The 16,187-nt window shown below is 42.1% G+C and overlaps 1 protein-coding gene across 1 annotated transcript in view; it reads right to left on the reverse strand.

The window, feature by feature from the left end:
* Positions 1–16,187, reverse strand: part of SKOR1 (SKI family transcriptional corepressor 1) — a 66,815-nt gene that overhangs the window by 20,332 nt on the left and 30,296 nt on the right. The window contains exons 3-4 of the mRNA XM_077263249.1: positions 14,983–15,082; positions 11,547–11,657 (exon numbers count right to left, since the gene is read on the reverse strand). Coding sequence (XP_077119364.1) covers positions 11,547–11,657; positions 14,983–15,082 — 211 coding nt within the window. The remainder of the gene's footprint in view (positions 1–11,546; positions 11,658–14,982; positions 15,083–16,187) is intronic.

The following is a 16,187-nucleotide window of genomic DNA, read 5'->3' on the forward strand; positions in this document are numbered from 1 at the left end:
TTATTGTGTTATTATACTGCCGTACCATATTATTATACTGCCTTATCGTAGTGTTATTATACTGCCATCACATGTTTTTTTTATACTACTCACCACCAGAAGAAAGATATAGCCAAAACGAGTGTAGGGGTGGGCACCATGCCAATAAGTGGGCAGCTTACAGGTACATTACCTAGATATATCATGTGATTACTTGTTTGCGCATTGTGCATACAGTATCACTTCCATTTAGCTCAAGACTACTTTAGTATTATTTTACATTAAACACTTGATCTTTGGTCTATGGATTGTTTTCATAATTCTAGACTTTCTTTATATTGATATTTGTATCCTGGTTCTGCCCATCTTTGTTCAAGCATGTCACCTTTCCACCTGAGTGACTCACATTTTTATCTTCTGTTTTTAACAATTTAATAAGGATTAATTTAAATTACCATTAGCTATTTGTGCATTTTTCTATATAGGATTTATTGATGTTTTGTATGCCTAGTAGTGATGAGAGAGTATACTCGTTGCTTGGGTTTTCCCGAGCACGCTCGGGTGGTCTCTGATTATTTGTGACTGCTCGGAGATTTAGTTTTCCTTGCCTCAGCTGCATGATTTATGGCTGCTAGCCAGCCTGAGTTCATGTGGGGGATTCCCTAACAACCAGGCAACCCCCACATGTACTCAGCCTGGCTAGCAGCTGTAAATCATGCAGCTGCGTCAACAAAAACGAAATCTCCGAGCACTTACAAATACTCGGAGACCACCTGAGCGTGCTTGGGAAAACCCAAGCAACGAGCATACTCGCTCGTCACTAATGCCTAGACTAACTCTTTCATATGTTTTGTGAGATATGGGGATTGGTTCTATTTATTTATACCTCTTTAAATATATTTATTTGTGCTGCTATCTCACACTATGTACATTACATGATTATTTACTCTACCATAGTACCACCATACTGTCCTACCATAATCTCCTAACATAGTGCTGTCCTACAATAGTGCTACCATAGTGTAATCATTTAGCCCTACCATAGTAGTATACTGCCCTACCAAAGTGCTATTAAATTTTCATAACAGTGTTATTATACTGCAGTACCATAGTGTTGCCATATAGCCCTATCATAATTTTACCATACTGCCCCACCAGTGTTATTATTCTGCCTTACTCTAATTTTCTATTTTGCCCTACCATAGTGTTATTCTACTGCTTTACAATAGTGTAATTATAGTGCCCTACTATAGTGTAATTATACTGCCCTTCCATAGTGTTCTTATATTGCCCTACTACAGTGTTCTTATACTGCCCTACCACAGTGTTCTTATACTGCCCTACCACAGTGTTATTATACTGCCCTCTTATAGCATTATTATACTGCCCTACCACAGTCTTATTATACTGCCCTACTAGAGTGTAATTATATTGTCCTACCATAGTGTTATTAGACGACGGTACCATAGTCTTATTATACTTGACTACCGCAGTCTTATCATATTGCCCTACCACAGTGTTATTATACTGCCCTACCACAGTCTTATTATACTGCCCTACTATAGTGAAATTATACTGCCATACCATGGTGTAATTATACTGCCTTACAATAGTGTTACCATATAGCCTTACCATAGTATTATAGTGTTATTATACTCCCCTACCATAGTGTTCTTATACTGACTTACCACAGTATTATTATACTGCCATACCACAGTATTATTATACTGCCCTACAAGTGTTATTATACTGCCCTACCAGTCTTATTATGCTGCCCTACCATAGTGTTATTATACTGCCCAGCCATAGTGTTATTGTGCTGCACTACCAGTGTTATTATACTGCCCTACCATAGTGTTATTATACTGCCCAACCATAGTGTTATTATGCTGCCCTACCATATTGTTATTATGCTGTCCTACCATAGTGTTATTATACTGCCCTACCATAGTATTATCATACTGCCCTACCAAAGTCTTATCATGCTGCCCTGCCACAGTGTTACTATACTGCCCTACCATAGTATTTTTATGCTACCCTACCATAGTGTTATTATGCTGCCGTACCACAGTGTTGTTATGGTGCCCTCCTTTTGCATCAATTACTGCATCAATGTGGCGTGGCATGGAGGTGATCAGCCTGTGGCACTGCTGAGGTGTTATGGAAGCCCAGGATGCTTTCATAGCAGCCTTCAGCTCGTCTGCATTGTTGGGTCTGGTGTCTCTCATCTTCTTGACAAAAGGTCAGGCTAGTTTGCTGGCCAATCAAGCACAGTGACACTGTTGTGTTTAAACCAGGTATTGTGGACAGGTGTCAAGTCCTGTTGGAGAATGAAATTTCCATCTCCAAAAAGCTTGTTGGCAGAGGGAAGCATTAAGTGCTGTAAAATTTCCTGGTAGACTGCTGCGTTGACTTTGGTCTTGATAAAACACAGTGGACCTACACCAGCAGATGATATGGCTCCCCACATTTCACACTAGACCTCAAGCAGCTTGGATTGTGGCCTCTCCACTCTTCCTCCAGACTCTGGGACCTTGATTTCCAAGTGAAATACAAAATTTACTTTCATCTGAAAACAACACCTTGGACCACTGAGCAACAGTCCAGTTCTTTTTCTCCTTGGCCCAGGTAAGTTGTCTATTGGTCATGAGTGGCTTGACACAAGGAATGCGACACTTGTAGTCCATGTCCTGTGGTGGATCTTGAAGCAAAGACTCCAGCAGCAGTCCACTCCTTGTGAATCTCCCCCAAACTTTTGAATGGCCTTTTCTCAACAATCCTTTCAAGGCTGCGGTTATCCCAGTTGCTTGTGCACCTTTTTCTACCACACTTTTTCCTTCAACTCAACTTTCCATTAATGTGCTCGGATAAAGCACTCTGTGAACAGCCAGCTTCTTTAGCTGTGACCTTTTGTGGCTTACCCTCCTTGTGAAGTGTGTCAATGACTGCCTTCTGGACATCTGTCAAGTCAGCAGTCTTCCCCATGATTGTGGAGCCTACTGAAACAGACTAAGGGACCTTTTTAAACACTTAGCAAGCCTTTGCAGGTGTTTTTTGTTAATTATTCTAATTTACTGAGATAATGACATTTGGGTTTTCATTGGCTGTAAGCCATAATCATCAACATTAACAGAAATAAACACTTGAAATAGATCACTCTGTTTTTAATGATTCTATATAATATATGAGTTTCACTTTTTGTATTGAAGAACTGAAATAAATTAACTTTTTTGTGATATTCTAATTTTGTGAGACACACCAATGAGAACAACCATAATTAAGAAGCTACTGTAATAACACCGTTTTTGAAGCTCAGATAATACACGTATGACTAATTTAACAGACTTCCATCAGCTGGAATCGATCACTTTAAGTCCCATAAACATAACCATCATCATAATAACAAAATAGTTTATCTCATTAATGATAATCTCAGTCTATGGCCAGCTCACACCCAAGTCATCCGTTTCCTACTAATGACGTACTGATTAATATGTCATTCCCTGATACAGACATTAGTGTTACACCACGTCTGACATCACGTGGGATTTCTCCCAGCAGAGGAAACCTTAGCATATTACTATGGGCACTAAATCATATTAACTATTTCTCCGTCTACTAGATTTGTTCACTAGACAGATGACTCAAAGTCTGAGCAACAGCACAATCCAAAATACACGTAATAGATGAAGCAAACACCCACATACTGCCATTAATACCGGGCTCCCTCGGGTTACAATATTAATTGGCTCTGGGAAGAAGATTGCAAGTTAAAATGAAAGTTTAGAATATAATTCTATTTCACTGTTACAAATTAGTTCAGAAGCCACAAATTTTGACCCAAAAAATAAATAAAAAAGATAAAATCTGATACTAATAAAGAAGAACCTTATATAAAAAAAAAAGGCAGAAAAAAATGCTAGAAGCTACAGTATATACCACTTTCAATGTAAAGGACGGGAGCTTCTTCAGGGTCCAGTACAGTAGATGCCAGATGAACAACATGGAGGCGCCCTAGGCTGGTGCCAATAGCAGCAGCTCCTCCTGACACTGATATACAGTTGTACAGAATGTGTAGTACCACACTGTACTGCAGGAGGTGCTGATACTTATCAGTGCATGCACATCACTAAGGCTAGTTTCACATTTGCGTTTAAATCTGCAGCATTTAAAACGCATCCGCAAGTGGTGGAAAAAACGCATGTAAAAGCGTACAAACGCGGCGTTTTTTTGACGCATGCCTTGACGCATGCGGGTAAAAAAACGCCGCGTTTGTACGCATTTACATGTGTTTTTTTCATGCGTTTGCATTTTTGGTGCACATGATGAGAAATTTCACAAGAGAAAAATCAAGATAACCAGACACCGCCAATGGGACTACAGAGGGCGTGTATTATGGGATCTCTATATATAGACCCTAGGGCTACTGAAATTTTAACAGTTTGCTACTGTATCCTGTGTCATGATGGATCTTCGCATGGAGAGCTTTTATTTCAACCTGGATTCCAGCTTCAAACTGTTTCTTGCCTGTGCTTTCGCTTGGGAGCAAGACAGAAATCGCCAAAGATGGAGAAGGAGACAACGTAGGCGTTTTTGGAGGCACCCCATTATCGAACTACGTGAGAGCCGTGGAGCCTACCACACGCTCTATGCCGAGCTTAATGCCAACCCGGAGAAATTCCAGGAATATACACGAATGTCGCAAGACTCATTCCTGGATTTGCTGTCTCGTGTCCAAGGAGCCATACGGCGACAGGACACCCAGCTCCGTAAAGCGATTCCACCCGAGGAACGTCTGCTGGTTACATTAAGGTACCAAATCTAAACCAATGATAGTCCAAATTTACTGTTTTCTGACATGTATTTTTTGTGTATTTTCCTTTCTTTCTTTAGCGTAACCACACCATAAAAAGAATAGATTGTAATGGTTTTTGTGTTTGTTTTTCTTACAGATTTCTGGCCACCGGAGAGAGTTTATCATCCCTCCACTTCCAATACCGGCTTGGAATATCCACCCTGTCCGGGATAGTTGCGGACACCTGCCGGGCTAGTTGCGGACACCTGCCGGGCTTTGTGAAATGTACTCCGGGATGAGTTTATACCCCTACCCACCTTGGACATGTGGCTAGAAATTGCGGAGAAATTCTGGAGTGTTGGTGATTTCCCCAACTGTTTAGGAGCGGTGGATGGAAAGCACATTCGCATTATCAAACCAGCCAGAACAGGATCGGAGTACTTCAATTACAATAAATATTTTTCTGCTGTACTCATGGCAATAGCCGATGCGAACTGTCGCTTCATCGCCGTGGACATTGGAGCTTTTGGCCGTGGCAACGATTCGCAGACTTTCAAGAACTCGGATATGGGCCGTCGTGTGTATGGAAAAAATTTCAATTTTCCCCCGCCACTACCTCTTCTCAACACTCAAGGACCACCGATGCCATTTGTTATGGTTAGGGATGAGGCCTTTCAGATGTGTGAAAACCTACTGAAGCCCTATTCCAGTCGGGACTTGAACCACACTAGAAGGATCTTTAACTACAGACTGACCAGGGCCCGAAGAACTGTAGAGTGTACCTTTGGCATTCTGGTTGCTAAATGGCGCATTCTTGCATCAGCCATAAATCTAAAAGTGGAAACAGTCGACGAGGTGGTCAAAGCCTGTGTGGTGCTGCATAATTATATAATGGTTAAGGAGCAACCCAACATTGAACTGGATGAACCAGTTGCACACCCACTGCCCGATTTCCAGCATCACCCGCTGCGGTCAACTGCAGCCGTTGGCCACATGCGGGACCAATTTGCGGCCTTTTTTGATTCAGATATTGGACGTGTCTCATGGCAGGACAATGTTGTGTAAAAGTCCTGTTGTAATTCGATATGTACCAGTTATTTTCTACAATGATAATAATATTTCTCATTAATAAACTTTATAATATTTCTCATTAATAAACTTTAGTTTTGGTTGAGTTGACCATGTCTCCTATCTTTTTCCTCTCCAAACCCAGGCTGTCCTAAAACAGGCAGTATGTGATCTGTATTTAATATCAGTTTTTGTAATCCAAAACCAGGAGTGGGTGATAAAAGCAGAGGTGCTAGTTATTATGTTAATATCATAATTTACCTCTAATTGTTCCACTCCTTGTTTTGGCTTACAAATACTGATATAAAACACTGGCCACATACTACTAGTAATGGCAGCCATGTTGCTTTATTGGTAAGCTTGTTGACGTCATTGCATCATGATTCTCTTCTCCTGTATCCATTGGACACAAGCTGAAGAGACAATCACTGTCACACTATCTATAGTCATCAAGTCAGGTGTCAGAAATAATGAATTCATGATAAACATATACAGGCTCATGAATTCACTATTTCTGACACCTGTGCATGTGAGCATAGATATGTAGTGTGTGACCACCATTGTCCCCTCAATTTGTGTGTAATAGATTATGTATAAAGAAGAGAAAATGGTGGTTATACAAGGCAGTTGTTTAATCAACAGGTCAGGTGTCATAACTAATGAGTTTTTTGACACCTGACCTGTTCAGTAGAGGTCTGCATTGTATTACCACCATTTTCTCTTCAGACTGGCACACTAAGCACAGACCAAAAGAGATTATGGAGATACATGTAATATTTTTTGGGCCACCTCATATCTGTATACTAAAGACACATAAAGCTGCAGTCTTTTTATTTTTAACTAGAGGAGATATGATGTGGCCCAAAAAATTTGTGTGTGGCGAAGTTTCATGGCGCACGGTGTGTGTTGCCGGCGGCAGAAGACACAATAAACCAAACATAATTGTGGCAAATCAAACTTTTTTTTATTTTGTTAACAACTGGAAAAAAATTATTTTTTACTGCGCCGGCTTGGGGTAGAGTGATGTAAACGGGGGGTGTGAAGTACTGAGGCCTGGCTAACCGTGGACGACGCAGAGGTGGCAGGAGAAGGGGCAATGAAACTAGAAGGGTCTGGAAGTTCGGGGATGGGGCTTGACACATGAGAGGCTTCAGACGCACTGGAAGGGTGAGACAAACCTGACATTACAGACACATTGGGATGTGAAGGGAGAGGAATGCTAAGAGTCCTCGGTTTGTTTGTTTTTTGTGTTTTCTTTTTTGTTTGCCTGGTTGTGGGAGGTCTTGGTGGGCTCATATGGCGTGGCGTGGTGGTGGGTGACCTGTCAGGGTCCGGCTGCACTGTGTCAGAGTCCATAGTGCTCGTAGATCGTGCAGCCATGGCAGAGTCCATAGTGCTCGTAGATCGTGCAGCCATGCCAGAGTCCATAGTGCTCATAGAGCGTGCAGCCATGCCAGAGTCCATAGTGCTCGTAGAGCGTGCAGCCATGCCAGAGTCCTGCTGTATCGTGGAGGTGGCGGTACGGAAGGCCATGCCAGGGTCCTGCTGCATCGTGGAGGTGGCGGTATGGAAGGCCATGCCAGGGTCCTGCTGCATCGTGGAGGTGGCGGTACGGAAGGCCATGCCAGGGTCCTGCTGCATCGTGGAGGAGGCGGTACGGAAGGCCATGCCAGGGTCCTGCTGCATCGTGGAGGTGGCGGTACGGAAGGCCATGCCAGGGTCCTGCTGCATCGTGGAGGTGGCGGTACGGAAGGCCATGCCAGGGTCCTGCTGCATCATGGTGTCAGTGGAGGAGGTCCAAGCAGGAGCAGCGGATGTCATGGTGGTGGCGGTGGGATGTCCAACTGCACTCGGCATGGTGGTGGTACTGTAGTGGTGTCCGGCTGTGGAAGGAATTGAGATGGCCGTGCAGTGGGATGCTGCAGAGGTCGACATCAAGCGTGACAGTGAAGGCACAGGTGGATATGCCCCCACTGTCTGCTGAAAATACCGACTCTGCTGCATAGCCTGCACGTAAGCAGCATTGCAGGCCTGCATGACACTCAGCTGGAGATCAGGAGGAAGTTGTTCCGACATGCCCTGCTCAATTTGATTAAAAAAATGATGTGCTGGCCTCTGGAGATCGGCTTTCACTTGATCAAGGCTTTTGCTGACCTCCTGGATACGTGCATTTAAGAGGTTATGCGAAGCATCCATTCGGTCACCCAAAGCCTTGATCGCATCGTGTAAAACCGAGCTCAAGTGCAAAAACTCGGGCATGAGTGACCTGTCCGAAGCCCTCTGCCGCTGCCGGGATGAGCCCAAAAAAAGGGGGCAGTGGAAGAGGACTGCGAAAGGGGAAGACCTGATGGACCAGCTCCCTGGTCTCCAGTTAGTGTGGAAGGCCCAGTTGCTGCTGCGCTGCTGGATGGCTGGGACGGGTCCGTGGCTGTCGGATGAAGGACCGCTCCAGAACCTGGGCCGACAGTCGTGCTGTATGTGCTGTGAAAAAAGGAAAAAGAAAATTAATATCAAAAATTTACCAGACGCAAAATCCTGTGGAATTTAAAAATACAGATTATGGCAATACAATACAACCTAATGCACGTGATAAATACTTACGTTCTCTGGGCAAGGACCGGTCTTAAGAATGACAGTACTCGATGGTATTTGTAGCGTCTGATCCTCGCTTCTGAACCACTGGGAACACAGCTCTCTTGACGCAGGTCCTTGTTGAAGTGGTCCTTCATCGAACGCCAACGTGTTTTGACTTTGGCTACTGTTAAAAAAAAAATTGTGGTCAGAAAAAGGACTTTTGGCCGTGCTCACACAACTGTGTGTGATGAGAGAAACTCCTGAGAGTTTCTTTCATCACACACAGTTGAGTGAGCACGACCAAGGTCTCTGCTGCTTCACACTGCAGTGCAATACTTACCAAATGCAGCTCGGACCCGTGTCGGGGCGTTGTCCCAGCCATCCCACATCGCTTGGGCCACCTCATTCCATAACCACCGGATCGTGATGTTGTTCGAGTGCAACGGGATTCGCTCCTGGGCCAGGGTGATAAGGAGGTCATTTTCGATTAGGTCATCCTAAATCAAATTGTCACATGTGTCGATGTGACAGTGAATACTTACCAATCTGACGAGGCAAGTACTCATCTCACTGAGGACATGCTCCACTTCCGACTGTCCTGGCCGAAACTCCTCACCAGATGAAGAATCCGAAGAAGACATTCTGATGCATGTAGAAAGAAAGAATTGGCAGAAATTAGGACATGTAGAGACAGAAAATAGAAAATAAAGGCATTGGCTAGGATATACTCACATTGTTCAGGGTCTTTTCCTCCAAGATGTAGCCTGTCTGTGTCTCGTCTGCTTCAGAGTCTGGTGAGAAGTGACCGGCAAATGTCCACACCCTCCCTTTTATCACCTTGATGGTGGGGGGTGGCTTATCAGTGTCTAGACATGTTTTTCTCAATTGAAACGCATGCGTTCAAAAACGCAACCAAACGCATGTGAAAAAAACCGCATGCGTTTACATAGGCAGCAATGCGTTTTTTTGTCGCAATCCTTGCGCAATTGACCGCATGTGTTTCCTGGCGGCAAATAGACGCCTCTAGAAATTACTACATGTTGCATTTCCGCGCCAAGCCGCAAACGACGAGACGACGCATGCGTCGTCAAACGCGGCAAAACGCGAACAAAAAAAACGCATGCGTTTTTAATGTTAAATATAGGAAAACACGACGCATGCGTTTACATGCGGTACAAACGCTGCGGCAACAAACGCAAATGTGAAACCAGCCTAATACAGGCGATTATAGTGACCGTGCTGATTGGCTGCATCATCCGGTCATTCACATGTGCCGCAGATCTGAGCTGTCTGTGACACTGGAAGTTGAATGTAGATAAAATGTTTTAAAGTCCAAAGTAAAACCATTGAATGTAATTAAAGATATTGTATCCTGGGGTTAATGTAACTGGAAAAAGACCATTGTATAAAAATGATGTCACTCATTTGCTAAAAATAAAATATAAGAAAAAAAACAATATGCAAGACTTTATGCTGCAGTATAAAATGTCTTGTGAAAATACTCCATATACAAGCCAGCAAATAAAATCTAATAAATGAAATTTAAAGTCACTAACTAAAGTGAAAAGTGATAAATTAAGTGCAATATTATCTTAAAAGCCTAAAAAAAAACCTCATAGATGATCTGGCAATTATTTGGTGAACACTAGGGTGAAACAAAAGAAAATAATTATTTTTTCAGAATTTTTCGGCAGTCATCAGATTCAGATTCCGGCTACAGCAGTGAGGAGCAACCTTTCATATATCACACGGTGAGGCTTATTTCCACCTTTTTGCATTTTTTCCTAAAGGAAGTGGCAGGACATGTTGTGGCCACTGAAACAGAGCCCTACGAATGGCTGTCATCCATGTGTCACACCGCAAAGGTGATGTCACTCCAAACATACTAATCAGACGAGGCACTAGGGACGTCAGCAGGTAAGATCAGGTTCGCAGGGTTAGGGGTAGGTTCACACGTGGCAGCGTTTTTTACGCAGCGTATTTGGTGAGTAAAATATGCAGTGTTTTACAATACTAGCATAATTAATGAGATTTCTGAAATCTGATGCATATGCTGTTATTTAACGCATATTTTTACCGTTTTGCAGCATTTTTCACCCGTTCAAATGCAAAAATGTTGCAAAAAAAACACAAGTGAAAATGTGAAAAAAAAGAGTATTGAACGCAGCATTTTTCCTGCCACCACTCCGCTTTTTGGAGCAGACAAAGATAACGCAACGTGTGAACATACCATTGTGGTCCGGCGGCCACAGAATCCGAGGTGGCTGTTTAACCAGTGTCCTGTGAACCTTTTTGCTCAACTCTAGTGAAAACAAGTAAGCCGAAATGATTCCCAAACTTCGGCAAAGAGGAGGGGGGTCATGTGCGGAGTGTTCAAAACTCCCAGGATATGAGAAGTTACAAATATCTTCTAATAATTATTTTATAGCAGCAATACTATTTATAAAATGCAAATGATCTCACTATAAAGTTTGTAATAAAGACTCATTAAAAAATAAACATGTTGAATACCATTAAGTTTTTTATTACATTAGTACATTACATTGGATGAGATATTAGACAATTGCTGCTCGGTTGTTCCGTCAGCTTTGCACAGAATACACGTGCTAGAGAGAACATGACTGCATATTTTCATCAGTCTTTTCCTTTAAGGAAATTCTTGCTCCTTTATTCGATTGTTTTTGATACCGTAAATTTTTAATATCGAATCGATGAAAGTTGTCTCGTGTGGTCTAGACCTAGAATGCTACTGTAGGCAAAGTCCAATAGTTTTGGTGCAGAAACGTCTTGTAGAAAGCAGCATGCTCAAGTAAGATCCATATTCCCATGAAAGGTTATTCTTTAAACAATTGAGTTACTTATTTAAATATTTATCCGGTGAAAGCTGGAGGGGACAAGCTGTTTTACTGCTGATTTAAATCTCCGTCTATCGATTGTGAATACCAAGTGCCAAAGATGTATTATTAATGTGGGCATTAAACGGGAAGATGGGGTAATGCGCACATTTTATGGCAATGGTAGGTAGAGCACAAACTGCTCGTTTATTCGACAAGTGGGAAAGGAACATTCACAATGTGTGAGGATGTTACATTAGTAAGATATACTGCGCGGGGCTAGAGATAGCACCTACCTCTGTCAGTGTGTACGGGGCTCGGGTGAGATATATGACTCCTTTGGTCTTGGAATGACTTCCTGCTTTCCAGATCTTCAGCAGTTGAATGACTGTCTTCTGAATCTTGCTCTTAAAAAGCAATAAACAAGGTTTCAACTGTAGGCGAGAAGACAATATACATCTGACCCACATAAAATTACTAGAAGCCATGTTTTTTGTAGGAACTATATAAGCCGCTCTACACTGCAACGCTAGTCTCTAGATTCCTCCAGATCCCAGATGTATGACTGACAAGCTTATCTGTATTGTGTATGTCTGCTAATATACAACTATACGTATAGTCACACAGTTATATATATATTTATAAAAAAACACAAAAAAAAGCAGTCCGCAGGGTTATACCAAATATACGTTAACCCTAAAGGAAACCGGATTCTACTATAAAATTAGATCCATGATGAGTTGATTACCTCCGTTTGCCTGTTTTGGCTTAGTTCTGAACAGAAGCCATGGAGATAAAACTGTGAATGATTGTAAAAAATTTTAAGAAATTAGCAATAAAACAAGAAGATACCCTAGTGCCTTTGACGTCTATCAGTGTGGCTGCAGCTTAGATTCAAAGAACCTGTGTATGAATCACATCTTGAGAGATATACTGCCAAAAAGAGGGAAAATAATCATCTCTACGTTCACAAAGGGGCAATGCTGAACCTAAGTTAACTCTAAGAATTAATTGCTGAAATGTCTGCGACTTTAGGTCTCACTTGTGCCACTGTCCGGATGTAATTTCAAAGTGATATGCAGATGAGGTTGCAGAAAGTGGATATTGTCTGTCTAGCAACAGGGAATATGAATCGCCCCATGTCCAATAATCCATTGTAATGGAATCATCCAAGGTCAACGAACAAGGGTCTACTCCTCGATCAGGCTGTTTATGGAGATGCAAGGGCGCTCAGGACGTTATCGACCCTGGTGATTATATGCTTATGTTCCCGGACTTGGCGTGTGACTTTACTTAACTAGAGAGTACGGTAACCTGTGTCAACCAAATGACCCACGCGTTTCGGAAAAGTTCTCTTTTCCAAAACAGATAAGCCGTTTGGTTCTCTCTGGCCACTGTACTCTGTGAGTAAGTAATGTCACATGCCAACTCCAAGAACACATGCTAACGTCCAGAGCGCCCCTGGATCTCCATAACCACGCTGATCTGGGAGTCGCCACTCATCGACACTGGATGAATCCGTCACGGTGGATTAGTGGACATATCCACTTTCTGCAACCTCATCTGCAGAGTCCGTAGGAATTACAACCAGACAGCAGCACAAGTGAGACCTAAAGACACACACATATTAGGACATCTTATTCTTAGTGTTCACTTTGATTCCGCATCGCTATTTAGTGAGAGCAGAGATTATGATTTTACCTCTTTTTAACACAGTTTAGAAATGTTTGGATTTATTTTTAATATTACACTTTTAAGCCAAGTAACAACTCATTGTGACAAATAAGCAACAATAGACGACATCTGGAAGAAGAGAGATTACACGATTATCATATATACTATACATGATATTTCAGGGCTGCTTTAAAATTCCCTACTCCTAATTGCATTAGTATTAAGGAACAATATAGATAGAGCAATGAATGATGAACAAAATCTGCACTGATCTGCACAGATCTCTATGGAGAAAACAGTTTTGTATTAGCAAATATCTTCCAGCATCCCAACAAAATAATATCCGAATGCTTGTCTGATTAAGCAGGAGTCTTCCAGACTCACTTTAAAAAGATTTCTCCTGAAGCTGATTCTTTCAGAATACTGAAAACAAAAAACGATTGTTTCAAGCAAATTAATAAGAACATATGCACGTGTGACCTACACGCTAGGAATACTCAAAGTCATGCTTTCCGCATAAGGTATTTACTCTACTACTCATCAGAAAACAGGTATCCAGCAACAGGAATCTCTTAGAAACATTTTTTTATTATATGCGATTCCATCTTCCAGATACTTTGCCCACTTATCTTGTGAACTGTAACACACTACACATTTCGGATTACCACTTCACCATGATGATAGAGCAATCAGTAATGTGTGTCGTATTACGGCTCACAAGACACATGGGGAAAATATCTGTAAGCTTTAATTGCATACAATAAAGACATGTTTGTAACAGATTCCTGTTGCTGGATACCTGTTTCTGATAAATGGTCCTATTTATGAATGCCTCCGAGTGCTCCGTGCACGGAATCTCCAATCAGCGACAAACATCACATGGGTGAGCTGACTACTCGCACTTTCTTCTTGTATCTAGCACTTATTGTACTTCTAGAATATAAGATCAGTGCGTCCACACAGAGATTTTTCTACTTTGATCAGAACAAAAAGTTCTTAAAATTTTTTAAAAAAGCTTGCTAAGGGTATGTTCACAGATTGTGTTTTTGGCGTGAAAAAAAAAAACAGCGTTTTTACTGTACCAGCAAAGTGAATGAGATTTGGTCCTTATTTTTTCCTTGCTGATCCAAATCTGCAGCATGTCAACTCTTTCAGCATTTTTGCAGCGTTTTTCACTCATTCAAATGAATGGGGAAAAATGCATTAAAAGACAAAAGCATGTATGCAAAAATAAGGCAAGAACGTGCATATTTTAGGCAGCGTTTTTCTTGCTACAAAGTGTGCACATACCCTTATTGTAACATGTGAACTCCAAGTATAGGAAATCATAAGCCAATTGCTCCTTTGAAAAAAGCCAGCTGGAATGAAAATGTTTTCTAACATGCCATCACGCCTCCAATACTCGTCTACTCTTCTCATCAGATTCAGACGATGTTGAGAAGCAAAGGTTCAGGCATGTTCAAATGCAACATACCACACTTTTTCTCCATAACATTTGAGGACAGTTGGGGACCCCAAAATCCATTAGATGGTCGGCCTTGATGGATTCTGCTGACATTCACCTAGTGTGAATAACCACCCTCAAACTTACCCAATATATCGCTCAACTAATGGGAAGACCCATAAAGGCTGAGTCTATCTTCTTCACAGCAGTGTGTAAGGTAATGTAATGTAATATTCATATCCAGGAGGTGTACACCCCTCACATGCTCAACACTGAAGATTATGAATGTTCTATGTACCAGAGGGAAGTTTTCAATATACCACCTTTTACATAGTTACATAGTTATTAAGGTTGAAGGAAGACTTTAAGTCCATCTAGTTCAACCCATAGCCTAACCTAACATGCCCTAACATGTTGATCCAGAGGAAGGCAAAAAAAAACCATGTGGCAAAGAGTAAGCTCCACATTGGGGAAAAAAAATTCCTTCCCGACTCCTACATTCATGTTAGCATTATGATTGTATAGCTTTCTGTACACTCCTCTACATGGATGTCAGAAATGATCTGGTATCCAAAAAGCTAAATGAACTTAGTAACTCAAGTTATTATTCTTACCATTTGAGTCTAGGCTGCAGAGATAAGATGCCGAGAGGCTTTGATGGGGGGCAGTCGTCTTGAGGGTCTGAGGAACATCTGCCATCTGCTTTGTGTAAACCTGCAGAGCACAAGATAATAGATATTGTAACTTGTAGATATTTAGTTCTCGTTTTAGTTGTATCATTATAAGGGAGAGCAAATCAGAACATGACATTATATCAAAATCATCTCCTTCACTCTTATAATGAAAGGTAAGGGGCCTTAGCATCTAGGATAGCTTGCCATACAAGCTGACAGTTTAGGAGGACTAGGCTTGGACTGGCTCACAGGAGAGCAGGAGAATCGTCTGGTGGGCTGCACTCTCTTAAGGTACCGTCACACTCAGCAACTTTGCAACGAGAACGACAACAATCCGTGACGTTGCAGCGTCCTGGATAGCGATCTCGTTGTGTTTGACACGCAGCAGCGATCTGGATCCCGCTGTGCCATCGCTGGTCGGAGCTAGAAGTCCAGAACTTTATTTCGTCGCCAGGTCGGCGTGTATCGTCATGTTTGACATCAAAAGCAACGACGCCAGCAATGTTTGACATGGAGCTAACAACCAGCGAGAACGAGAAGTGAGTCGCCGTTACGTCACTGGATCGCTCCTGCATCGTTCTGGAGTTGCTGTGTTTGACGTCTCTACAGCGACCTAAACAGCGACGCTCCAGCGATCTAGTTTAGGTCGGCTCGTTGTCTATATCATAGTTACATAGTTACATAGTTATTAAGGTTGAAGGAAGACTGTAAGTCCATCTAGTTCAACCCATAGCCTAACCTAACATGCCCTAACATGTTGATCCAGAGGAAGGCAAAAAAAACCCATGTGGCAAAGAGTAACTCCACCATGGGGAAAAAAATTCCTTCCCGACTCCACATACGGCAATCAGACTAGTTCCCTGGATCAACGCCTTATCAAGGAATCTAGTGTATATACCCTGTAACATTATACTTTTCCAGAAAGGCATCCAGTCCCCTCTTAAATTTAATTAATGAATCACTTATTACAACATCATACGGCAGAGAGTTCCATAGTCTCACTGCTCTTACAGTAAAGAACCCGCGTCTGTTATTATGCTTAAACCTTCTTTCCTCCAAACGTAGAGGATGCCCCCTTGTCCCTGTCACCGGTCTATGATTAAAAAGATCATCAGAAAGGTCTTTGTACTGTCCCCTCATATATT

Source organism: Ranitomeya variabilis, chromosome 5, assembly GCF_051348905.1.
Source record: "Ranitomeya variabilis isolate aRanVar5 chromosome 5, aRanVar5.hap1, whole genome shotgun sequence".
NCBI lineage: Eukaryota > Metazoa > Chordata > Amphibia > Anura > Dendrobatidae > Ranitomeya > Ranitomeya variabilis.